Genomic DNA, 26,059 nt, shown 5'->3' with positions numbered 1-26,059 from the left:
GCTCCCCCAGCTGGGGCAGGGCTGTGCTCAGCTGTGCCTCAGTGGCTGGGATGTGTGCATGGGATGGATGGGCTGGGAAAGCTTCTGGGGGAGGCTGGAGCAGAGGATAATCCAGTAGGAGTGGAAGAAAAGTGGATTTTCCTGCCCCTCTGTTGTGCTTCCTGCACATGGACGTGAGGGACAGAGAAAGGGAAATCCAGGAGATGAGCAGGGTTGGGAAAGGCTGGGAGAGGGGTGTCAATCCTCCCTGGTGGATAACAGATCCATCCTGGGGCTGGGCTTCTCCTGTCTTTCCCCCGGAGCTCTCCTAATTAGAGGGTTCATTAGCGTTAATGAGTGCACTGTCTCTACCTGTTGGCAAGGAACAGGGAAGCCAGGAAGAAGTGGATGATCCTGGCAGAACTCATCCATTTATTTGGGGGATATTGGGGATTCCCTCATTCTTGTTTCTCATTCTTGCTCTCCTTTCTTCTTTCCCCCTTTTTGGTTTTGCCAGGGGAAAAAAATAAAAGGGGAAAAGGTTTTAAGAAAAGGTGTGAAATTTGCAGGTTTTGCTGCCATTTCGGGTCCCTTCCCCCCTCGCCGGGTGGTGCTGGAGCTTCCCACAGGAGTGGCTCCTTCCCAGTGGGAAGGACAGGGAACAGGGGGCAGAAAGTCCCCCCCAGGTGACTGATCTTGTCACTTTTAATTCGGAAATGTTTTTGGGGACAGCTGCAAAAGCCAGGAGAGCAGAGGAAAGGGAGGATAAAATCCTTCAGAGAGCAGCAGAACCGAGCCAGGCTTCACCCACCCCTCCTAGCAGAGCTGGTTTTTGTTTTCCTGCTCAGATTTTCCTTTCCCAGCCACCAAACTGCTCCAGATTCGTGCCCAGATGTTCTCTGTGCAGCTCCTCAGACCCCAGCCCGGGGCTCTGTGATCTCAGGGAGCCGTTCTTCATCCCAAAACTTCCCAAGTGGAGACTCCTGGGACGCACAGAGCCCCTCAAGCTGTGGGTGCCTCATTCCAGTGGGATGGGGACTGATCCTGTAGTTTGCCTTTTGGGAGCTGCAGTCACTTCTCAGGTGCCTCCTCTCTGCTCCTTGCTTCTTTTCCCGAGTTCTCCAGCTCTCCCCAAGTTTTCCTGCATCTTGGTGTGTTTTAATCCTCTGTTTAATCCTCCCAGTGTGTGGCACTGCTGGGTGGTGTCTGATGTTCTCCCAGACGGCTGCTGCAGCTCCTGGCCCGTTCTCCAGCCTGTTTCATATGGAAATTTCCTCCCAGGGAAGGCAGCTGGTGGGAGGGCAAGGAAAAGGCTTGGGGAGGAAAAACATCTTGCAGGTTTTTGTTGAATCCAAGGCCCAGAAACAGCGCAGGTGATGTCACAGTTTAGTCTGGAGCTCTGGGGTGTGCAAGGACGAGCTGCTGAGCACAAAGAATTCCCAGGCAACAATTCCCAATTCCCAGGACGTGCTCCTCTTCCCTCTCCCATTCCTGCAGCTGATGAACCCTCCACACCCACCTCAGGTAATTGGATCGTGGAACAGAACCAAATTCCCCAGGGAAGTCGCTGAGGGCTGATTTCCCTCAGCTCTGCCCTGCAGCAATTGTTCTCTCCTTAGAGTGCAGCCGCAGAGCGATTCCTGCTTGGCTCCAGGGTTTTGGGGAGCAATTCCAAGTAATTGTCTGGAATAACACTTGTTAAAGCCAAATCTTTTCACCAGATAGGGACGTTCAGAGAGAGATAAAAATAGAGCTGTCCTGGCTGGAAGAATTACCTGGTTATCTTCTGCCCACATCTTTTATAAAGTGTGTGTTGCCTCTCCCTTATCTCGCGGTGATTATGGAGCAGCTGAGATCCCTGGAGCTGGGAAAACTCTGGATCAAGTTGGCTCTGGAGCAATGGAGCCCTGAGTGCTGCAGGCTCTCACCAACACCGAGCACACGGCCCAGAAAGTGCCAGACCTGGGACACAACTCGGGGAAAAGCAGCTGCAATTCCAGCGTTTCCTTGGCCAGGCTGGGACAGAGCCATCGGCTTTATCCAAGCCAGTTCCATCAGAAATGCAGCAAGCACGTGGTTTTCCCATTAATGTGGGCTCTTCCTTTTTTTTTTTTTTGAGTACAGAGGGAGTGGGAGATGGCCTCTGCCTGGGTCTCTCCTTGTGGGAGCTCAGCCCCTCATCAGAGGGGCACAATTATTGGGCAGCTGCTCTGCCACCCAAAGAAATATCTTCAGATCCTTCCAGAGAGCCCAAAAGCTCCCTGGATTTTGGGGGAGAGTCTGATCTGCTGGGATGTTCTCCCCATCCCCTCTCATTTCATGCTTTTACCTGCTTCGTTTGCTTGGGGAGGGGGAAAACTCAGACTGCTCTTTACAGGGGAGATCAGCGGGGGTGTAAAATTTGAATTTTAAATTTTGACAGGGACTTGCTGAAGGGTGGAGGGATAGCAACCAGCACCTTTTCCTGCTGCTAAAATCAGGGATGAGCCATTTTTTTTTTTCCCCTCATCCTTTTCCTTCTTTCCCCCCCACCCCCTCTCCAGGACGTACAACCTGACCTTCCTTCACCCCTACTACCGGCCGGACGAGGCGGAGGAGAACCCCTTCATCTGCTCCTCGCACCGGGAGAACGGGATGCAGAGGTGCTCCAACATTCCCAGCAGGAAGGAATCCAAGGTGGAGTGCACCCTGAGCATGGAGTCCTACAGCCCCAGCCTGGGCAGCGCCGAGCCCAGCAGGAACTCCTGCATCAACTGGAACCAGTACTACAACATCTGCATGGCCGGGGACGTGAACCCCCACAACGGGGCCATCAATTTTGATAATATTGGATATGCCTGGATTGCTATTTTTCAGGTAGGATCCTCCCAAAAAGGGGATTTTTTTCTTTTTCTCTTGGTTTTGTTGGGTTTTTTGGTTTTTTTTTTTTCTGTTGATTTCCTGTTTTTAGGTTTGTTTTTTTTTTTTTTTTTTTGCTCGGGGAGGTTTTGGTGAATGTAGCAAAGTTGGAAGGGATTTGCTCAGCCCCGAGTGAAACTGCAAATACGGAAATGGGGAATGAATGAACCAGGCAATAAATGGTGCAAGAGAGCATTTGGAGAGAAGAAACTTTTATTTTGAAATCATTTGAAAAGAGGGGAAAGAACTTCTTGGAAGCAGCAAAACTCATGGCAAGTTCCACCTCTGCAGATCAGATAAATCCCAGGGATTTTTGGGAGCAGGGTCTTCAGTTGGAGCATCAGGAAACTGAAAGTGCTGGTGAGGTTTTTGAGCAAGATTTAATTTTGAGGGAAATGAAGGAAGCTGGCGTGGCTTAGGCTTGGTTTTAAATCCCAGGGTGAGCCTGGTGAGCATGGAATGCTGGAAGGGGGAACAATCCGTTCTGGCCAGAATTCCTGAGAGGAAATTCTGCCCCCAGGGAATTTCAGTCTCCTCAGAAAAGACCAAAGTGCTTCTCGCTGAGACTGGGGCAGATTTTACAGGTGATAAAACTCTTCATAAGGGAAGGATTTCCCACAGATTTTCATGTCCAGAGGCTGTGGTTTCCCAGGGCTGCCCCAGCTGGAAGATCCCTGTGTTCTTTCCCATTTTTAATGTGCATTTTTCGGTGTCACAGCATTTCTTTGGCTCTGGCTGGGTGTCCTGGTTGATTCAGTCCCCCCGAAGTGGAGGTGACATCTGTTCCTGGAGCAGAATTCTCCTTTGAGCTTCATTAATGAGGAATAATTACTCATCCAGAGCTCTGTGTTTCATTTATGGATTTCCTCCCAGTTCCATGTTGTCCATGAAGTTCCTAACTTCCAGCTTTCACCTGGGGAATGTTTGCTCTCAGCACCTTCCCTGCTCCTCAGGAGCTGCCCTTGGGTCACAGTGCTGGTGCCAGAGGCTCAGAACCAAATCCAGAGGGGTTCAGGCAGATCCCACTGGGATCTGAGTCCCAATTTTCCCATTGGGAAAATGCTTTGGAATTAGTGAGGAAGAGAGGAGCTGCTGGCTGCTAGTGAGTGCTGGATAAAGGGAAGAGGGAATTCTCCTTTTCCTGCTCTTTGAGGGATCTGAGGGATGTTCCCACCGGGTTCCTTTTCACGGGAAAGGGACACGGAGCAGGAGCTTCTCCAGAGGGGCCCTGCTGCCTTTTCCCTTCCTGTTTTCCAGGCTGCAAATCTTCATTCCATTTGATTTCTTTTGCCTTTAAAAGGCTCAGTTAAATTTCAGGAAGGACCCCCAGCCCCAGGAGAGGTTGCAGCTGATTCCTTTGGGCAGCACAACGTCTGGCAAAGTGGGATCTCGTGTCCTCAGATGGTTTTGGCAGCTGCCAGGAGGTCGATGGTTCGTTTCAGCGCTGCTCAGACCATCCAAGGGCTCCAGAGGAATTCCAGCCAAAACCTCTCCTCGTGTGTTTATTCCTGCTGGAAGGCAGGGCTCATTTTTTAGGAGCTGGGAATGATTTAATTCCAGGTAAAGAGGGCAGCAAGGTGCTGGCTCAACCTGGGTGTGGGAAACCATCAGTGCGGGAGGTGAGGCGCTAAATCCAAACAATTGCTGGAAGCAGGGAACACTTAGCAAATAAATCCATGGAATTGTGCTGGATGGCAGCAGGCCAGCATGGGATGAGGGCTCTGAGGAAGTAGTGCAGAAAGTCCAGCTGAAGATTTAGGAGCTCTGAGCTTCCCTGGGGATGGTGTTGGGTTACTGGGATGAGGCAGGGCAGGATGATGAACCCGTGGCTCTGTGCAGGAGTTCTGATGTGGGGAGAGCCCCGAGGGCTGGCAGCTCTCCCGTGGGAATCGTGGCAAGCTCAGGATTTATCCCAAGGGATATCTTGGGTTGTCCAGCCTGGGAAAGAGGGGCCCTGTGGGGAGGGACTCTTGGAAAGGGTCTGGAGTGCCAGGACAAGGGGGAACAGCTTCCCAGTGGCACAAGGCAGGGATGGATGGGATCATGGGGAGGATGGTGAGGCCCTGGCAGAGGTGGTCTCATCCCTGGGAGTGTCCAAGGCCAGGCTGGGATGGTGGGAGGTGTCCCTGTCCACGGCAGGGGTGACACTGGATGGGCTTGAAGGTCCCTTCCAACCCAACCCATTCCATTACCTGGTGTGGTTTAGGAGCTCTCAGAAGGTGAGGGGGGGATAAAATGAGCCCCACAGGGGAGATCCAGGAGGAGCTTTCCAAGTGCAGGAAGTGCCCAGGAGCTTCCAAGGGCAGTTTGATACCGTTCGGACCACGAATAAACCAAACCAAAAGCAGAAAAAAAAGCAGAGTTTGCAGAAAGTCTGAAGATTTCCACTCCAGAGCATCCAGCAAAGTCTGCCCCAAGGATGGGTGAGCTCTTCCAGCTGCCAGAACTGAGATTTTAAAAGACATTTCTTTCAGTGGGAGTGACCCTGAATTTCCCTGAGCCAGGACAGGTGACAGCAGGAAAACAGGGAAATGTGTTGTCCACCTTCCGAGGAGAAGTCAGAGACAGGAGAACCTGGTGCAAATAAAAAAATTAAAAATAATCAAGGGAATGGCAGAGTGCTGTAAAGGATGATAATTCCTTATGTAATCCTGAAAGTGATTCATGTGTTGCTTCCCCTCATTTGTTGTGCAAGAGGTTAATTCGTGTCTGTATTTGTTACAAAGGCACGTTCTGTGGCAAATTAGGTGAACTAATTAGCTTATTACAGACTAAATGAAAGGAGATGGAACCTAAATTAACTGTGAGGTTTGGCGTGATGTGAGGATCCCTTTATTGCACATGAATTCCAGCCCCAACAATCCGAGCAGTAATTACAGGTATTGTTGTCGCACGGCAGATGATGAATTGCCCACCTCAACAAAGTCCAATTTAATTGGAATTACTGACAGTCCCAGTGCAGCAACCAAAACCTTCCCACCTCCCTGACCTGCAGCCTCGGGGTGGCCAGGCCTGAGTGCAGAAATCCTGGTAAAAAAAAGGGGATTGGGAGGCTGGAAGTTTGGCAAGAAGAGATATTTAGGCTGCTTTGCAGAGCAGAGTGGATAATTTCACGTAGGATTTGTAGGAAAGCAAGGCCTCTGCTCACACTTTACTCCAGGGGTGATGCTTCTGGCAAAAGTTGAAGGAAAAAGTAGTTGCATGCAGGTCCAAGAGGAATGGTTTTCCCATTGGCTGCAGCACTGGCCAAAGGTGCTGTTAATCCCCTCTGCTCCCCCACTCCCAGGAGTCCTGCAGAGTTTGGGAAAGAACCAAAAAGCTGGAACGGAAGGAAAAGGTCTGAGGTTTCCAGCTGTGCCCAAAGTCATTCTGGGGCTGTGTTTTCAGGAGCTGTCACACCGGCTGCCCATGTTTTTAGTGTTCATTGAGCAGAGAAATTCGGGATTCGGGACCAAAAGGAATTTTTTTCCTCCAATGGCTCAGCCTTTAAATTGGAGAGTGTGTCAACAACGCTTCTCTGTGCTGAATTTGGCAAGAAAAGAGTTTGGAGCTTTTCATTCCCACTGCTTGGAGATGATGCTTTGTCACTCAGCTCAAATCTGTTTTGGATCACCGAAAATATTTCCCTGGAAATGACGGGGTTTGAGCTCTGTTGCTGTTGCTTTTTTTAATTTGGTCAGCCAAATAAACAGCACTTGCTGCATTTGAAGAGCTCTCAGGCTGAATACCCCAGCTAAAAATATCCAGCCCTTTTCAAGCAGCTCGGAGCGTGCTTCCAAGAGGGATTTGTTGCCTTTGGAAAATCTTTGTTTTGAAGGTTGGGTTTGGAAAATCTTTGTTTTGAAGGTTGGGAGGAGTTGTCTCGTGTAGGACAGGGCAGAGAGGCCACCCTGATGCCAGGAGTGGTCCCATAACCTATGGGGGTGCTGGATGGAATTAAAACCTCCTGTAGATGAAGTGTGGACTTCCAAAGCTCTGGAGTTTTGGGAGAGTTTCATCCAACCTCAGCGATGGATTCCTGTGTTTGGAGTAGGAAGAGGAATCCTGCAGCAGGCCCTGGCTTGAACTGGAGTCCAGTCAGGAGAGCAAAAAGCTGCTGGTTTTGAGGAACATCAACAACTGATCCAAGAGAACGGCTGGAGCTGTGTCAGGGAGGTTTAGGTTGGATTTTAGGGAAAGTTTCTTCCCCCAGAGGGTGCTGGGGCACTGAAACAGCTCCCCAGGGAATGGGCACAGCCCCGAGGCTGCCAGAGCTCCAGGGGGGTTTGGACACCACTCCAGGCATGCCCAGGGTGGGGTTGTTGGGGTGTCAGGGTTGAACTCTGCTCCTTCCAGCTCAGGATATTCCAAAAGTCCACAATTCTCACAGGGAGATCTCACTTTGCTTCAGTTGCCCCAAATCTGCTCTGTGACCTTCCCCCTGAGCCAAAGGTGCAGCTCCTTCCCCCTGAATTCCCAGCCTGCGACCCTGATCCTCCTGGATGTGATTTGGAATCAGCTGTAAAATCCCCTCGGCTGGAAGCAAAGATCTGGGCCTGCCTTTCCTTCCCTTCCTCCCCCAGCTTGGCTCTGCCAGAAATCTGGGATTTGTGGGGCTCCCTGAGCTGCAGCTGAACACCTAAACCCCTTCCCTTTGCCAAGGATCCTTCACACAAACCACGGGGACACGGGATCATCCTCCCAGCAAACCACACTCGGGAGTCTGGGCTGGGATGGGATTTGCTGGAGCAGCAGCTGAGGGAAATCAGGGAGGCTTTTGCTGTCGGATGAGGGCCTTGCATTGTTCACTGTGAAACAACAACAATTCACCTTCCCTTTGGAGCCAAACGTGGGATTTGGGCTGGTTTTGATCCCACAGCTACAATTCCATGAGGTTTTGGGTGACGAACAACAGCATCAGTGACGTGTCTGACTTCACCCCACGCTTCATCTCCCACTTTGCTTCTCAAAATCCACCAAGAACTGCCAGCACTGCCCAGGCATCGCATTTATGGGAACGGGTTTGACAGGTCAGGAGCCCAAGACATGGAAAGAAGCACAATTTCCTTTTTTTCCCCATTATTTAGGGCCACTTTTCAGAGCAGATTCCTGCTTTGCAAGGCTCAATTTATAAAGAAACGACAAGGCTTCGAAGCGAAAGGAAAAGCATCTGTTCAAAGGATGTTGCTCAATGTAATAAACCTGTTTTTCTGGCCACAGAGGTTCCTTAACGAGATGTTTCGGGAGGAAATAATTAAAATTGTGACGTTGGCTTCAAAAATAGGGATCTGATTATCTGCCAAGCTCGCTCTGCCTGTGGAATATTCCCTGGAATCTTCACTGGGCAGTGCTTGGGAGCCAATTCCATGTTGCCCAAGAGGGTGGAATTCAGATAAGAGGCTTTCAGAAATGGAGGCTAAAGGCCTTATAAAACTTCCTGAAGCCATCAGGGTAATTCATAACTCTCACAATTTATAGCACTGGATCCCAACTTGATAAGTTTGATGAAAATAAAATATCAAAAAAGCCTGGCAGCAGGGCCAGGGGAATGAGGAGATAAAAACTAAATGACCCCAAACGCTCACGGCCATCCTCAGAGTTGCTGTTGGGTTCAGGATAATTGATTTGGATGCAGATAATTCCCATTTTTTTACCCCCCAAAGGACTCAATTTAGGCCAGAGAAAAAGCAGCTGAGTGCAAATTAGGGATGTCAGTCAAGATGAAGTCTTCACATGTGGGTTTCTCTGGGTTTCCAGAGCATCTCCTGCCTCAGCCAGGCTCTGAGCTCAGCCAGCAGCTGCAACCCTGGAATCAGAAGGAATTTCTGGTTGCCAGAGCTGTATTTTATCAGGATTTTAATAAGGGAGAGATGCTGATCTTGGGTGCTTGCTCAGGGAGCCTGTCACTCCAAATGAAGTTTGTTCAAGTAATCAGAGCAGGGAAATCTTGCCATGAGACAGCTCCAGGCTGGAGTTTTGTGTGCTCTGCACTGGGTTCTGATCTTCCCTTCAGGCTCACTGCACACGGCGATTTTCCAACCTTCCCTCGACTGATCCGTGGCACCTGGAGGTGGGTTTGGAGCTGCAGCTCTGGCACCAGCCCTTGGTGCTTTCTAGCAGCCAGGAATCCAGCCCTTGACTAGTGGAAGCTGGAGTTTGAACGAGGTTTTCTCCCCTGGATGATTCTTTTTGCTCTTTGTTATCTGACACTGAAGCAAAAAAAAAAAAAAAAAAAAAAAAAAAAGTCCCGCTCTCGAGTCGGCTGCAGCCAAGAACTCGCAAAAATTTTGGCAGAGCTCAAAGAAAAGAGGGTTCATGATGAAAACTTCTCGACACAATAAAAGAAATCGTTCTGTGCAAGCTCTGAAGTGACCCCAGAAAAAGCAGTGTAAACCTGCTGCCTCCCTGGGAGCACCGAGGAGGTCTGAGTTAATTGCCAGCGTCTTTAATCTCCATTTCCCTCGTGATTTGCACTCTGGAGTTTTAGATTGACTCTGATTAGCTTGCCTAGAAGATCTGATTCTGTCCCCAATTACTCTCCTATAAATCAGACGAGCATCTTTATTACAGCTGATGAAATTACTGTGGCATGAGCAGAGCAGGGGGATCAGAATCAGCGAAGACCTAAAAAAATTAAATCTGATTGGGTTTTGTCCACACTCACCCTGCTCAGGGAGTGTTCAAGCCAAGCATCAGTGAAATCAAAACCTGTCTGTGTGTTCCCCTGAGGGAGTTTTCTGTTAACTTCTTGCAGTGAGGGGAGAGAGAAGTGGACAAAACGGAGAGATTTACTGGGATTAATGAGAGAGAAATGATTTATCCCAACCCTGGGGAAGGGGTAAAGAACTGGAGGAGCAGGGAAGGACCTGAGCATCACCCAGGAGCTGAGTGGGGTGAGAGGACAGCCCTGTTCTCCTGGCAAGGCAGAAATCTTTCCCCAGGTGCCTCCTCTGCCCCAGGTGTGGAGCACGAGCAGCACCTCCAGCACCACCCTGCCAATCATCTTCATTGAGCCCCCCAGCTCTGGCCCTGCAGCTGCTGATTTTCCTGTGCCTTGCACATCTTTCCCACCAGAGCAGAATTAGGAGCGAGTTCTCACCCTCTTATCTCGCTGATAAATAATTGTGGGGTGCCTTGGTGGGAGCTTTTGAACTGGAGCCTTTGGAGAGGTTTTTAATGGGGCTCCGTGTGAGCAGGCAGGGCTGGAGCCAGCTTTAATCACTGAGAAGGGATTGCCCACATTGGGAAGCACCAGGAAGGTGCTCCAGGGCCCTGGAGGGCTTGGAGGGGCAGTTAAGCTGATTAATCAGAGTGGGGATGGAGAGAGGAGAAAGTTTCTCCTCAGTGGAATAAGCAAAGCAGTGCTGAAAAAAAAACATCCTGGAATTCCTGAGGGCACGGGGAGAGCTGCTGGTTCTCCCTCATGGAATCCCACAGGGCTTTGGGCTGGGGAAAAAAACCCTCCAGTTTGGACAGGGACACCTCCCACTGCCCCAGGCTGCTCCAAGCCCATCCAAGCTGGCCTGGAACACTTCAGGGATGGGAGCTCAGCCGCTCTGAGGAGACACAGGCGGGATCAAAGCAGCAAACCTTGAGCAGGTGCCCCAGTTTGGCTTCCAAAACCAGTTAAAAGCTTTAGCTGGGGGTTTGTAAAGTTTAGCTGTTGGCAGGTCCTGGTGCTCTGGTTCCCGCTTCCACCAGGGCCTTGCTGGGGATGTGCATTTTTCCTTGGATCAGGGAAAAAATGACCTCGGGAAGTCCTTGAAATCCAGCAGGGATGAGGCTGGAAGGAGCCCAGCCCTTGCAGGTGGCTGTGCACGTGTTGTCCTGCATTTCCCCAGAGCTTTGGCATTAAAAACACCACTGGATGTCTGGGAGCCTCCTCTTGCCCAGGAGGGCTTGCTGCTCCTGGATCCTGGATCCAGGGAGGCCAGGAATGAATCCCCCAACGGGTCAAACACCAGGACAAACCCCAGAGGTCTCTTTGTCCCCCCTGCTTTACAAATGAGCAGTAAATAACACAAATTCTAATTCCACCTGGAATATCCGGAGAGCTGGATGAGCATTTTCACCCTCCAGAGGAGGAACAGGGCGTGTTGATCGATTTTTGTGGGAAATGCTGCCTCTCATGCAACAAAAATATCCCTCCAAGGGTTGGTGGGCCCTCAGTGCTGGCTCAGAAACCCTCAGGTAACTCCTTTTTTCTATTTTTTTTTTTTTCTCTGTGTTCAATGGGTTTATTCCATTGGATTTGAGGATTTCCAGCTAAATCCAAATCCAGTGTAGAGGTGCATCCCATATTTTTGGGGTCCCTGGGCTGGTTTTTCATCCCTCAGTGGGAATGGCTGGAGAACTTTCCTGTGCATGCAGAGGGAAGGCAGGGAGGGAACCTGGGCAGCACAAAGGAAATAATTCCTGGGTAAGGAGCAGAGATTTTGGGTGTCACCTCCCAGCGTGATCCCCCTGTTCCCCTGCAGGCTGTGGGAGGCTCAGCTGTGCACAGAGCCCTCACAGAGCAGGGACCTGCCCCAAAAGGACTTTGTTCTCCAGAAAGGTGCTCAGGGAGGGGCAGGAAAGGGCAGCAGGGGTTTGGTTGCTTGGCTGTTCCTCACGGATGAACACCCAGGCAGCTTAACCCCTTCCCACTGGGAATAACAGCACCACGGGGGAAAGGGGCATAAAAAAACTGCCACGGATTGATCCCTGGGGTTAATGATGAGTAAAGAATGCTCTGGGGTTTTGTCAAAGCTGCTCGTGGCAGGACAAGGGGCAGTGGTTTTAAGCTGGCAGAGGGCAGGGCTAGGTGGGATTTGGGGGAGAAATTCTTCCTTGTGAGGCTGGAATGAAATTCCCAGAGAAGCTGTGGCTGCTCCAGCCCTGGCAGTGTCCCAGGCCAGGCTGGACAGGGTTTGGAGCAGCCTGGCACAATGGGAGGTGTCCCTGCCGTGGCAGGGCTGGGATGGATGGGCTTTGAGGTCCTTTCCGACCTGAACCACTCTGGAATTCTGGAATTCTGGGAAGCAAAGCTTTGCTGAGGGGTGGCTGATCAGCGAGGGTGGGATGTGGAGGAGCAGCAGAGGTGGGAGCAGTTTGTAAAAGCTGATCAGAGCTGATCCCCGCGGGCCTTCAACAGCCCTGACACGGGGAACAGCTGCAGAGACAAATTTCACAAATGATCTCCTCCTTGGCAGGTGAGCTTGGCTGGTTTTAGCTGTGCTGCCTCCTCACTCAGTGGGGTGAACCTCCACGAGCTTCCACACGGGAGGAAGCTGGGAAACCTGCTGGGAAAACATTTGGGATTGGGGGTGAGAAATCCCAAAGAGGCAGCAGCAGCCCCGAGCTGCTCTGTGGGTTCTGATGGTTTTGTGAATGTGGGGTCGTGTCCTGAAGATCCTTATCCAGGAGTTTCCTTCTGTTATTCGAGTAAAAAAACCCACAATGAATTAATGGATTCGTGCCTGACTTCCCTGCAAGGTTTTATTCACTGCTTCAGGGTTTATGGATCAGCTTTTGGGGACACACCAGGCAGGAAATCCCCTACACCCGCGAGGTCTCAGCCTTCCCTTCCCACAGCAATTCCCTCCCTGCAAACATGGTTTAAATCAGGAATGATGCCACTGAAACTGGGGCAGGAGCAGTTGTGGGGTTTGCCAAGACCCCCCCAGGCTCACGTGGGGTGGTGAGTGGGGGATGTCACTGGGAGGGGGTTCAGACAGGAGCTCGGATTCTGATGGAAATTGCAATTCCAGGACGGAATTTCAGCTCTAGCAGCAAGCCAGCACTGGAAGTTTGGGGTATTTTATCTAAATAAAAAGTGTAAATTACGTGGCAGAGCTCGCTTTGCTCTGCACACAGCCTGGGTGGTGTTAATTAAACCCTCAGCTGCTTTTTTTAGTGGAAGGAAGGCTGAGAAAACGAGCCTTAAATCAAGTCTACATTTAATTAAAGCCTCTCTTCCATTCAGATGCTCTCCCACTATGATAGTGGTGGTGCAGTTGGAATGCTGAGCCAGGAGGAATCAGCGAGGAAATGGGGTTTGCAGAAACAAAATTAAGTTAAAAATGTGGGAACTTTCTGGGTTACATTACAAAACCAGCAGATTTAGGGAAAACTCCAGATCTCTGCAGGGAAAGAGGATTTTTTTGGGGGGGATTTTAATCCCTCCTTGGAATTTCTTTGCTTCAGAACCAGCGTTTCATGTGGTTTGTGTGAATGTTTCATGGTTTTAATTGTACCAGGTTCCTGTAGGAACCTCAGGCCAGTCCTTTGGCCACACTCCTTCTCTCTCAAACAAACTTGGGATGGATCCCAAGAGTTTCTGTGGAGGGATGGGTGCCTGGCACTATGGGAAAAATTGATATTTAACAACTTTTTGGGGTGACTTTTGTCCTCACACTCTTTTTCTCTGTCTCCCCGTAGGTGATAACCCTGGAAGGATGGGTGGACATCATGTATTATGTGATGGATGCACACTCTTTTTACAATTTTATATATTTTATATTGCTTATCATAGTAAGTATGACTTGGCAGATCCTCCTATTCCTTATCCTTGGGGGGGTGAAGTTGTTCCCTGTTTTTTTTTTTCCACAGGGAAGAACCAGGTAGGATTCAGGGCTTTCCCTCCCTCTTGCCCTCCCACTCTTGGTCTTGTCACCTGGATTTGTCTGTGCCCAAAAATCCGGGCTTTTCCTCCTCAATGTGCCAGAGGGAGCCTCGTTTCTTTGGAGAAGAAACCTTTGAATTTCACCTGGAACCCTTTAAATAATAACAATTCTCATAGCAGCAGTGCACCTCTCTGAGCTCCCACATTCCTAAAAACAAAATATCACCAGCTGGAGGTGCTGGGGGTTGTCTCCAGAAGCTGCCAGTACATCTCCACAAGGTTCTGGTTTTCCAAAGGGCACAACCTCCTCCAGGAAGTGGAAAAATGAAATATTTAAGGCAGGAGGGGAAGGTATCACGAAGATTTCAGGCAGGACGTGGGATGGAGGTGTTTAAAAGTGATTTTTGTGACTGGACAGTCCTTCCAGGTAACCCTGTCCTTGTCAGGGTGGGTTTGGAGGCCTTGGGAAGTCCAACCAGTTCCCAGCAGCAGTGGGAAAACCTGGATGAGAGCAGGGTGAGAGTGCCCTGGAGCAGTCAGGCATTTCTGAGCTGGAGCCATGAGCAGAGATTCACGCTCCACTCCCCTGAGCTGTTCTCTCCAAGTGGATCCACGTGGAAAAGCCAGAGGGTGACTCCTGCCCAAGTCACCTGGAGCTGGGAAAGGCACCTCTGCTGCTTCTCTGGCAGCCTCCAGGCTGATGTGACACTCTGGAGAGCAGCACCACAAACCATCTCCACACAATTCCCCTGAGGATTCACCAGACAATTCCAGGTTCAATCCATCCATGCCCAGGGCCGGCCTTGCCCTGAGGTCACTCCCTTTTCACCCCCTCAGGGCACCAATTCCCTGCTGGGAACATTTGGCATTTCCCTTTGGCTGATTTAGGAACTCGAGTGGTGAAAAATCCCTTTGTGGGCTCCACAGCTGAGGGGAGGATGCAGCTTTAGGTCACGTCACATTCTTGTCCTTGGGACTTCATTTTGAGAACTTGGTGTCACCCAAGAATGTGTCAGCTCACCCAGAGACTGAATCAGCCCCTCGGGAGCACTGAGTGTCCTGGAGATGCTTTTCTGTGTCAGGGAGCCACAGGAGCACCAGGTCACAGGTCCACGGGCCCTGAGTGTACCCCCAGAATGATTTCACACTCTTTTGGGGTGTGAAATGATTGAAGAAGAGAAGAGGATGTTTCAAACCAGCACAAATTGGACTCGAAATCATCTTTCCCTGCAGGTTGGCCGAATTTCAGGGAAAAGTTCTTCACGGGAAGAGTGATTGGGGATGGTCTGCCCAGGGAGGGGGTCTGGAGTCACCATCCCTGGATGTGTTTAACGAGACCAGGAGGGGAAACTGTGGCACTCGGGGCCATGGTTTGGTTGATGAGGAGGTGTTGGGTCTCAGGCTGGACTCAATGACCCCAAAGGTCTTTTCCAGCCTGGTTTGTCCTGTGATTCTGTGAATGTCCAAAGCACCACTGTGCTGGGGACCGTGTGTGTTTCCTGCACCCGTCTGAGCAAATGTCCCTGCTTGGAGGAGAGTGGAGAAGGCTGTTGCTAAAATTATTGATCATGCTTCAGAGCAGATTTAGCAGCTCAGGCACACGTTGACAGCACGTTTGGCGAGCAGCCCCGGGATTTGGCGCGTTCGGGAATCCCAGGATTGCCGAGAACCGCGCGTGGCGGCGAGCAGCTTCCCTCGCTGCGTGCCATCCCTGCTGACTCCTTCCCCTGTCCCCCCCACCAGGTCGGCTCCTTCTTCATGATCAACCTGTGCCTGGTGGTGATCGCCACCCAATTCTCGGAGACCAAGCAGCGGGAGAACCAGCTGATGCAGGAGCAGCGGGCGCGCTACCTGTCCAACGACAGCACCATCGCCAGCTTCTCGGAGCCGGGCAGCTGCTACGAGGAGCTGCTCAAGTACATCTGCCACATCTTCAGGAAGGTGAAGAGAAGGACCATCCGCCTCTACAACAACTGGCAGAGCAAACGCCGGAAAAAAGTCAACCCCAACAGCGGCGGCGGCGGCGGGCAGAGCCAGCGGGGCAGGAGGAGAATCACCTCCATCCACCACCTGATCCACCACCACCACCACCACCACCACCACCACTACCACATCAGCAACGGGAGCCCGCGGGGGCCTCGTGCCAACCCCGAGCTCTGCGAGCTGGAGCTGCAGGTGATGAAGCCGGGCCGGCAGCTGATGCTGCCCCCGCCCGCCTCGCCCAGGCCGCCGGGCCCCGCCGGGGCCGTGCACAGCATCTACCACGCCGACTGCCACGTGGAGGGGCCCCCGGGGGGCTGCAAGGCCACCGGTAGCCCTGTGGGCAGCAAAGCGGCCGGGCTGGGCAGCCACGGCGGCATGAACTACCCCACCATCCTGCCCTCCCCCGGCGGCAAGGGCGGCTCGGCGGCGCTGCCCAAAGGGAAGAGGAACGGGAGTTCTCCAGCGGGGAGCAGCCCGGGGAATCTGGGCCTGGATTCGTACGGGAAGCTGCAGCAGCTGGTGGGAGAGCATGGTAAGGGCAACCGAGCTGGGGTTTTTTTTTGGGAGGAGGGCAAACGGCTCAAGAGTCAAGGTTTTAGCGGCAGCCCTGCGCGGAGCTGAGGGTTGGGATGATGGGAGCGTGCTGGAGCCAGAGGTGGGGCATGTGAATTTTTGGATTTACCGTCATGGGTGGTCCAGGCCACTGCTGGAGGCCTCTCTGCTGTGGTTACAAAATCAGGGCTTGAGCTCTCGTGTGCTTTGTGATGTCCTGGAGGTGCTCCCGCTCTTCCCACCCAAAGCCAGAGCTCTGCAGCCCCTGGGATTACACCTCCAGTGGATGCTGGAGCTCCAGCAGAGAGCCCCCAGGGGCTGGGAGGTGGTGCCTGGAAGAGGATGAGAAGGTGGAATCTGCAGGAGAAGCACAAGATAAAGCAAACTGAGACGTTTAAAACAGGCAGGCACCGAAAGAACTCGAACCAGACGCTTCCAGTTCTGCTCTGATGGGCCCTGGAGCCTCTGAATCTCGTTTTGGCAAGGAGGAGCAGCAGTTTCAGTGCTCAGAGGACGTGTGGAGGGCAGGACAGGAGCAGAGCTGCACATCTCAGGCTTTCCCTGTGTGCAGAAGAAATGTGCAAGTGAGCTTTCCTGCAGATTTGGGGCTCCATTCCATCTGGGGAGCATTTTGGGGAACTGTTCAGTGCCTCTGTCCCATCCTCTGTGCACAGATGCAGCCACCCCAGCACAGGCAGGGAGGTTTTATCTCCCCTCACATATAAATCACCCACTGGAGCAGTGATTACACGCAACACTTGGATTTCTATTTTATAAAATGTTTTTCCAGTCCTCGTGGCTGGAGCTAAAAGCTGCAAAATACTCTTAAGCCCTCCAACAGTGAAAAGTCACAAAGATCCAGCTTCTATTTTTTTAATCTCTTTAAGCCAAACTCGTCATTTGGTTTTTTCAATGCCTGTGTTTTCCAAAACTGTTTATTTGTGTCTGCATGGACACAAATATTTATCCTGGTGATGGATGGGCTGAAAAAATACCAAGCCTGGCTTGGGGGGGGGGTGGTCACAGGAAAGCTTGCTTGACAGAGAGTTCGGGAGCCTTGCCTTTGTTAATTTTGTTGTTTTTAAGGGCCACACAAAAGGGTAAAAGTGGATTGTTTATAGGAACTGCCTCGGGCAGGCGCTTCCGAACGCTCGGGAGCTTGGCACGGGGGGCAAGGTTACTGCCAACAGTTCTGTTGTTCAGAGAGGACTTTTTATAAATCACTGCTTCATCCTTAGCTGTGCCAATTAATGAAGGTTTTTAGGAGAACGCGTTTTTACCTTGAGATAAAAACCCAGGCTCTGCAGAAGGCTGGAACTGGGAAAGAAAGGAGCAGGGAGAGCTCTTGAAGTCAGACTTTGGATCCTCCTGCTTGCTGCTGGGGTCCTTTTTAGGAGAAGAAAGGCCCAAATCTCAGTCCCAACTGTGACATCCCCGAGCCAACCCGGTGATTTAGGAGATTCTCCCGCAGCCTGGGGTGGTTCTTTGAAAGCTGGGATTAGATTGAGTTGTCATTAATAATGCAATTACAGTGTCCTCTTTCCACAGAGGGACTTCAGCCCAGAGGATGCCAAAACGCTTTAAACAAATCTCCTGGAATTGTTTTGTCTCTTCCAGAAGTGTGCTCACAGCTGGGAAGGGCTGGAAGGAGGGGAGAGGCTGCTCATCCACCCCCGGAGGGAAACGGGCTGGGGAGGGATTCGGGGCAGACCTGGAGACCCTGGGAGTGCCCAGCTCTTCCCTTCCATGGATCTGCCTCTTTCCAGGCCCTTCTTCCCACTCAGCCACTCCTGCAGGGCTGAGTCAGGGTCAGTTCTGCACCAGGAGTGATGGATGTGACTTCCAGGGGTGCTGGATGTGACTTCCAGGCTTTGGGATGATCTTTAAGGTGCCGGGGTGGAGCTCTGCCAGGCACAGCCCCCAATTCCCATTCCTCCATCCCTAAAACTCAGCAAAGGAGCCACGAGCAAGAATCCCAAGCTCTCCCCAACCCTCCCTCAGCCTTTTTTGGAGGAAACAAAGAGCCTTTAGTTCTCTCTCTCCCCTCCCAAGCCAACAAGCAGAGCGTGTTCAGTGCAAGACTTGTGCAGGGAGAGCACAGAAGTACTAATTGAGAGCTTGAAGGAGCATTAACAGCCCGGGCTCTCCCAGCCCCAGGTTGGTGTCTGCTGGGAAGGATGCAGTGGTGGGAGAGAGCTTTCTCCTGCCTCTTTTGTTGTGGATTTGAAGAGCTCCGAGTACAGCCTGTTCCCCGTGTTCCCGTGCCCTGCAATGCTGGAGGTTATTTTAGCAGGCAGCCAAGGAGACTCTGGTATTTTGAAGACATCTGCGGCGCCAGGGCTTTTCATATCATTTTTAACACTTTGATAGCATTAGAAGCCATCTGGCAAACCCCCTCCCTGTGCTGCTGCCGGGGCTGGGCTGAGCCTTCCCCCCTTGGCTCGGTCCCGAGCAGGAACGCCGTGCAAGGGGCGAAACATTCCCGCTCCCGGCGGTGGCTCTGACGCAATGCCCAGGAGCCAGGCCCGTCCTTCAAGGCCCTTCTGAAGGCCACTGTCACCCGTGTGACATTCCGGCGAGGAAAACGTGCTTTGACTCTTGTCACATCCCGGTTTTCCAGCGAAGGGATGCGTCGGCTGGGTTTGGAGCTGGGGCTGGAATCAGCGTTCCTGCTGGGCGAGCTCCAGGCTCCAGGGCTCAGAGCCAGGAGCAGCCACTGCTTTTAGCCTGGGCTCCCCAAAACTCATCCAAGTGGTCGCAGTCCCACCTCCAGACAGGGACCACGAGTGGATGTGGCACTTTTGGATATGGCTTAATGGACTTGGTGAGCTTTTCCATGGTTCTTTGAGAGGGGGAAATTGTCCCTTTGCCTTATGTCCATGAACCTCAAGGAACTGATGCTTAAACAGAATTTTGTGGGAAGGATCCCGTGCTCGTGCCATTAATATCTGGTTCCTAAATATAAGGAGACTGAGAATAAGGTTCCTAAATATGAGGAAACTTAAGGATTGGACTGCTAAATAGGAGGAAATAAAATCTGGGTGCCGTTCCACCCAAATCATCCCAGTTACTCTTGTCCCTGTCCTTCGGTTCCCTGGCTCCAGGACAACCAGCATTTCTCCTCACACCACAAAACATGTGTTTGATTTTAAATCCCCCTGAAGGCTCAGCCCTGTGCCTCAGGCAGCGAATCCACCTGAGCTTTATTAGAGGCTGAAGGAGGCTGAGGGGACTCGGTGACTCTCCGAGCTGCGATCCCAGCAGCCACCTTTGGTCCCTTCTCCCTCTCCCTCCTCATTAGGAACTAAATGGCAGCGGTGGCTAAATTGGGTGGAAGAGCTTGAGAGCGCTCAGAGATCGTTAATGATGGGAGCCTGCTCCGGGATAATCAGGAGCAAGGAAAGGGAGGGATGGGCCCATCACTGGGCCTGGGACACAAAATGAGAGTGGAGAGCCCGTGGAGGGCGGGAAAAGGGACCAAGAGGGGAAAGTGAGGCAAAACCAGAGCTGCCTGGGAGGATAGATGGATGGAAGGCTTTTACAGGGTCTGGAGAATAATTCCTGTGAGGAGCAGTTGTGGGGGCTCAGCCTGGAGAAAAGGAGGCTTGGGGGGACCTTGTGGCTCTGCACAGCTCCCTGATAGGAGGGGACAGCCGGGGGGGTCGGGCTCTGCTCCCAGGGAACAACGGGACAAGGGGGATGACCTCACGTTGGCATGTGGTGGCTCTCAGTGGCTCACAGTGTGTAGTTGCTCTTGGTGCATGGTGGCTTTTGGTGCACAATGTCTCCTGACACATGGTGGCTCTTGGTTGCCCACGGTGGCTTTTGGTGCATGATGGCTCTCAGCGGTGTCTTGCAGTGGCTCATGGCCCACGGTGGCTCTCAGTGGCGGCTCTCAGTGGCTCATGGCACGTGGTGGCTCTCAGTGGTGTCCCATGGTGGCACTCAGTGGCCCATGGTGACTCTTGGTGTCTGGTGGCTCTCGGTGGTGTCCCATGGTGGCACTCAGTGGTGTCTCAGCGGTGGCTCTTGGTACATGGCGGCTCTCAGCACTGTCTCATGGTGGCTCTCAGTGCATGGTGGCTCTTGGTGGTGTCTCTGAATGCCTCTCGGTGCATGGTGGCTCTCAGTGGCCCATGGTGACTCTTGGTGTCTGGTGGCTCTCAGCGGTGTCTCACGGTGCATGGTAGCACTCGGTGCTGTCTCAGCAGTGGCTCTTGGTACATGGTGGCTCTCAGCAGTGTCTCAGTGGTGGCTCTCAGTGGTGTCTCGGTGTCTCACGGTGGCTCTCGGTGCATGGTGGCTCTCAGTGGTGGGTCTTGGTGCATGGTGGCTCTCAGTGGTCTCTTGGTGTCTCACGGTGGCTCTCAGCAGTGTCTGGTGGCTCTCAGTGGTGTCTCACAATGGTTCTCGGTGCATGGTGGCTCTCAGCAGTGTCTCTTGGTGGCTCTCAGTGGTGTCTCACAATGGTTCTCGGTGCATGGTGGCTCTCAGCAGTGTCTCTTGGTGGCTCTCAGCGGTGGGTCTTGGTGCATGGTGGCTCTCAGTGGCTCCCAGTGTCTCTTGCTGGCTCATGGTGTCTCTCAGTGGTGTCTCGTGGTGTCTCTTGATGTCTCTTGATGTCTCGTGGTGTCTCCTGATGTCTCCTGCTGTCTCCTGCTGTCTCCTGCTGTCTCCTGGTGTCTCAGGGTGCCCTTGTCCCCGCAGGTCTCCGCCGGACGCCCAGCCGGCTGTCGGGGCTGAGCGCGGCCGGGGCTCTGCCCAGCCCTGGTGGCCCCGGGCTGAGCTGCGAGCTGCAGGACTGTCCCTTCTGCGCCAGCCTCCTGGACGACCCCGAGTTCGCCCTCAGCGACTCCGACAGCAACGGCGACTCCGACAGCAACGGCGTCTACGAGTTCACGCAGGACCTGCGGCACGGCGACCACCGGGACCAGCTGCAGCAGCAGCGGGGCAGGAGGAGGAGGAAGAAGAAGAAAGCCAAGGAGAGGAACAAGGTGATGAAGCTCTGGAAGGCCTTCGGCACCAAACTCAAGAGGATCGTGGAGAGCAAATACTTCAACCGCGGGATCATGATCGCCATCCTCATCAACACCCTCAGCATGGGCATCGAGTACCACGAGCAGGTGAGCGACCTCGGGGGCTCCTCCTCGGGGTTTGGGTGCTCCTCGGGGCGGCTCTAAAGTGATTCCAGGAGGAAGGAGGATTTTCCTGGTTGGAAATGGGGCTGAAGATGACCCCGTGAGGAGCGGGAGAAGCCTTTGGGGTGTGGGACAGCTGGAAGTGCTGCTGGGGGCGTGCAGAGCTGAGATGTCTGTGGTGGATGTGTCTGCTCAGAGCCTGGCTGCTCGTTGGCTGGGAATTATTCAGATAAGTAGAGATATTTGTGGTGGAAATAACTGTGGTCCGATGGCTGTGCTGGAGATAACCCAGGCAGAAATTTCTTCTTTGATCTGGACCTTCAAGTAAGACTTAAACTATCAGGCAATACTAAAAGCAACAAAGAAAAAGAAATTAGGGCGTCCCTGAAGGCTCCAAACCCTTTAATTTGCTCTCGCAGGGTGTGAGTAGGACTTTATTGAGGTTTTTGGAGGGAGGGAAGAGGAATGGTGCCATTCTTCCCAGTGTTGGGATGGCAGCTGAGGACAGCTTGGGACTGGAGGGGCTGAGCCATGGGAGAGGGAGCTGAGACAGGGGAGCATCTCCACTTGGCACCCTGTTCTTCTGGGCTTTTCTTGCTTGGAAAAATTGGGGATTTTCCCCTGTTTTGTCGAGGAATTTCTCGTGTCACCTCTGTGTCAGGTGCAGGAAACGCATCCCAACAAGGCCAGGATCTTGTTTTTCTGGGATCAAAGGCACCCAGTGCTTCCCTAAAACCTTCCCTGCAGGGTCATGACCAGGTCAGGGTTATTTTTAAAGCTTCTCCTCCTCTCTTCTGTGGGCTGTCTGTTTGGCAATGAGGAGGAAAGGCAGAGCAGCATAATCCACCCAAAGGCAGGACAAGAGGCTCTGCAGCTCCTTCTCCATCATTTCCCAGGATTAAACACTGCTCAGGACCATGACAAAAAACCCTCTGGAGTGCTGCTACTTCATTTTCTCTGCACTTCTGTGCTTTAACCTCCCCTATTTTAGGCTAAGACTTATTTTCTTTCAAAAAAAAAAAAAGAGGACTCAGCTAAAACAACCTCAGCTGTGAACGACAAATCAGAATTACAGCAAAGTGTCCAAATCCAGCAGAGATTGAGCTGTCCCTGTCAGCTCCCTGTTGAATCCTGCTTCGTTGTTCCACAAGAAGTTCTAAAATTGGGAAATACACCTTGTCAGTGCCTTCTGAATAGGCCATTCATCCCTCATTTCTGCATGGATACTCCTTTGTCAGGCAGATACAGCTTTGTCAGCCCTTGGATTTTGCTGTGATGGGAGCTTGGGGAAAACCTGAGGCAGGCAGCAGGAGAAAATCCAGGGATCACATGGAGTGTGTCCCCAGTCAGTCCCATAAAGGCGAATTGGGATAATTACAGCCTTGCTGCTAACAAAGGAGAGCTGTAGCTGGCTGGCTTTTATTGGATTTTACCTTGTAAAAGCTTGGCTTTAGGGCATCTCAAAGCCAATGGCAATAAAGATTCCGAAGCTTTTTGGCTGCGGAGTGGCAGATTCCTGCCAGCTCTGCTCGCAGGCACTGCCCAATAAAAAGGGAGGAAAATGGAAGTGAAACCTGGAAAAGTTCTCCCACGTGCCTGGGACACTGGGATAATGAGTTGTGGAGTGTCAGAGCCCAGCGTGGTGACACCTCACCCGAGGCCTCTCCTCCCAGCCGTGTCCCAGGGCTGAGGCACTGTCCAAATCCAGCAGGAAACTGCCCTGGATTTTGGCACTTCTGTGGGCAAAGCGGGGGGATTTGGGAGCCCCCCTCGTGTGAGAATTGGCTGCAAGGCTCGGGGTGGGGCTGCTTCGTGTGGAGAGCAGGAGGAGGTGTCTGGGCAAAGTGTCCCGGAGCCACAGCGAGGTGTTGGGGTGGAGGGAGAGGGAAAGGCTCCCTTTGGGGTCGTGAGCCTGGCAGGAAAAACAGTGGGGTCACATCTTTCTGGGTGCTGCCCAGCGTCTGCTCCCAGAGGATTCCAGGTGGGAAGTTCTGAGCCTCTCCAGGCTGTAACCTGGTGTGGGTGTTGCCGTTGTTGTCTTCTCCATCCTCCCAAATCTGGAAGCCATTCCCCACTTGAAAAGGATTTAGGAGCTGCTCTGTGGCTCTCCTCTGTTTTCCTTGCTCCCACCAAGCTGTTCCGTGTTACTCCAAGAGCAGTTTTTAGGGAATCCAGGGAAGCCTGTGCTCTGCTGGTGGCAGCATGGGAAGGGCTCTGCTGGATCCCGGTAAAACACAACCACAGAACCCTGGAATGGTTTGGAATTCTAAAGTTCATCCACTTTGCCATGGGCAGGGACACCTTCCACTGTCCCAGGTTGTTCCCTATCCAGCTTGGTCTTGGACACATCCAGGGATGCAACATCCACAACTTCTCCAGGAAACCTGTCCCACCAACACTTCCCACTGTTTATTCAGAGTGAAAGAGCTTCAGCAGCTTCTCTGCCCTTGACTTTGACCACTTTTTTTAGGCCGTTTTGTGGCTGGATCAAACTGCAAACAAACCAGAGCAGCAGCCCCAGGGAAGCCCATCCCAACCCTCAGTGTCCATAGGGAAATGCCCAATCCCTTTTATAAAATTTTTTTCATTGCTTCTTGCCTTTTTTGTTTTTTTTTGTTTTTTCCCAACTTCTCCGTAGTCCCCAGTGGCTTTGCAGATAGACGGACACAGAAAATCGGTTTTTATTGGAGCTGATCAGAGCCAAAGCATCAGCGCTGTGTGTGTGTGGGAAGGGTGAGGGGTTCTGAGGGGGGACGGAGCGGGGCCGGTCCTGCTGTTCCTGCTCTCACCCTGGGACGCGGCGGAGCTCTGCAGAGAGGTCTCACGGAGCCCTCTTGAGGCAGTGGAGCATCATTGTCCAGCTCCTGTGGATGAGGGAATCGAGGCTGGAAGGTGCCAGGCTGGAGGCAAAACCCCCCGGGCTCCTGGGGACTTCTTTGTCTTTGGAATCACAGAAGATCCTGAGTTAGGAGGGACCCACAGGGACCATCCAGCCCTGCCCAGACCCCCCAACAACCCCACCCTGGGCATCCCTGGAGCGCTGTCCAAACCCTCCTGGAGCTCTGGCAGCCTCGGGGCCGTGCCCATTCCCTGGGGAGCCTGGGCAGTGCCCAGAACCTTTCCCTAAAATCCAACCCAGCCCTCCTGTGGGACAAATTCATCCCATTCCCTGGATCCTGTCCTGTCAGAGGGAGGAGCTGGGGTTGTGCTGCCACAGCCTCCAGACAAAGAGAGCCCTGGCCACGTCCAAGGCCCCTCAGGACTTCAGTCTGTGTTTTTATGGGAATGTGGAATTCCCACCACTCTGCTCACCTGGCTGCTCTTGGCTTTACCTTTAGTGCACGGGGCTTGGGTGGAGTCATGGAATGGTTTGGGACTTGAAATATCAACATCTCATTCCCCCCCTGCCGTGGCAGGGACACCTTCCACCATCCCAGGCTGCTCCAAACCTCATCCAGCCTGGCCTTGGACACTCCCAGGGCAGCCACAGCCGCTCTGGGAATCTGCCAGGGCCTGCCCACCCTCCCAGGGGAGAATCTCTCCCTACCACCTATTCCAAACCGTGGTTCCAAACCCTCCAGGGGATCCTGTCCCGTGCCTGCGGCCAGGACGGCTCCTGGGGAAATGAGGAGATGCCAGAACTGCTTTGCAGAGCTTTCCTCAGGGCAGCACAGCCCCTGGGTGGCAGGAGATGGGGCAGCTGCTGGTGGGAAGCGTTTCCTTGGCACTGCAGGCCCTGGGAGCAGTCGGATCCTGCCCGGGACATCCGCAGGGTTCAGAGCCAGCTCCACCTGGGACGTGGCTGGGAATTCAGAGGTTCCAGGGTGCTGTTCATTAGGAGCAGCACAGCTTGGATTTCCAAGGTTAATTGCCTGCTGTGGAGTCCTCCCTGGGTTGTTGGGGTTTTTTTTCCCTCCTGTGCTGTGTTTATTTATTTATTTTTAATTTATTTATTAATTTATTAATCCGTCCATCCCCGGCACAACGGGCGCTCCCACGGGTGAGGAGAGCCAAGCACAAAGATCCTTGCATTAATCTTCCAGGCGATTTCAGAACATTGGACGGGCTTTGTTCTGCATTCATTGCAGCTGACAGCTCTCCAGAGGATCTGAGAATGTGCCATGGCACTGCAGCACTGAGCAGGGAACGGGGCACTCCGAAGGCACCACCTTTGGCTGGCACACCTGGCACAGGGATCCTCTTCCAGGACGTTTCCAAGTGGAAAAACCGACTCCTTTCTGCCCCAGAGTCAGCATCACTGAGTGCTCTGAGGAAATAATTGCTGCTCCTTCAGGCTGCCTCGATTCCCAGCTCTGTGCTTATCCGGGAGAAGGACAGAGCCCCTCATTTGCCCGGGAGAGCTGCTGGTGTTATCCCTGCAGAGGGAAATGATCCACGAGCCCCCCACTCAGCTTCCCAGAAGAATTCACTGAAGGAGCTGTTGATGCTCGTAATGACTCCACATAAAAAGCTCTATTTACATCAAATGGCGCTAGAAACGTTATTTTATATTCTCTCCTCAGCAGAGAAGTACAAATTAGTATTTGTTCCAAGCTATTGCTGTTCAAAGAGCTTTTAATTGCTTTTCTGATCCCTCATCCGTGGCGTGTTTCGTTGGGAGCAGCTGCCTTTGGAGCAGGAGCTGACCTTGAGGTGCACCCAGTGGTCCGTGGCTTGTCAGAGTGAGAGGAGTGTTGGTTTTGAGTAGAACATTTTATTATTCTGGAGTAAAAAGTCATTCTGTGCGATTGAAGGTAGCGCTCGCTTCAGCAGTGACGTCCTGTTTTAGCGTTTGTCAATTTTGCCTTGAAAAATTGGTTTGGCATGGAAAGCTCAGCACTTACTCAGAAAGCAAAGCAGGATTTTTCAGCAGTGTTTGAAGCAAATTGCTGAAATTCCTTTTGAGTTGTGAGTCAATAAAACACTA

General features: G+C 52.4%; 1 protein-coding gene across 2 annotated transcripts in view; it reads left to right on the top strand.

The window, feature by feature from the left end:
- The window catches only part of CACNA1H (calcium voltage-gated channel subunit alpha1 H), a 111,812-nt gene that overhangs the window by 16,043 nt on the left and 69,710 nt on the right, over positions 1 to 26,059 (top strand). For both annotated transcript variants that reach the window (XM_053992164.1, XM_053992163.1), the window contains exons 5-8: positions 2,523 to 2,835; positions 13,276 to 13,368; positions 15,203 to 15,974; positions 20,702 to 21,117. In XM_053992164.1, coding sequence (XP_053848139.1) covers positions 2,523 to 2,835; positions 13,276 to 13,368; positions 15,203 to 15,974; positions 20,702 to 21,117 — 1,594 coding nt within the window. The remainder of the gene's footprint in view (positions 1 to 2,522; positions 2,836 to 13,275; positions 13,369 to 15,202; positions 15,975 to 20,701; positions 21,118 to 26,059) is intronic.

This window comes from Vidua macroura, chromosome 16 (genome assembly GCF_024509145.1).
Source record: "Vidua macroura isolate BioBank_ID:100142 chromosome 16, ASM2450914v1, whole genome shotgun sequence".
Taxonomy (NCBI): domain Eukaryota; kingdom Metazoa; phylum Chordata; class Aves; order Passeriformes; family Viduidae; genus Vidua; species Vidua macroura.
This window is presented reverse-complemented; position numbering and strand designations above follow the sequence as displayed.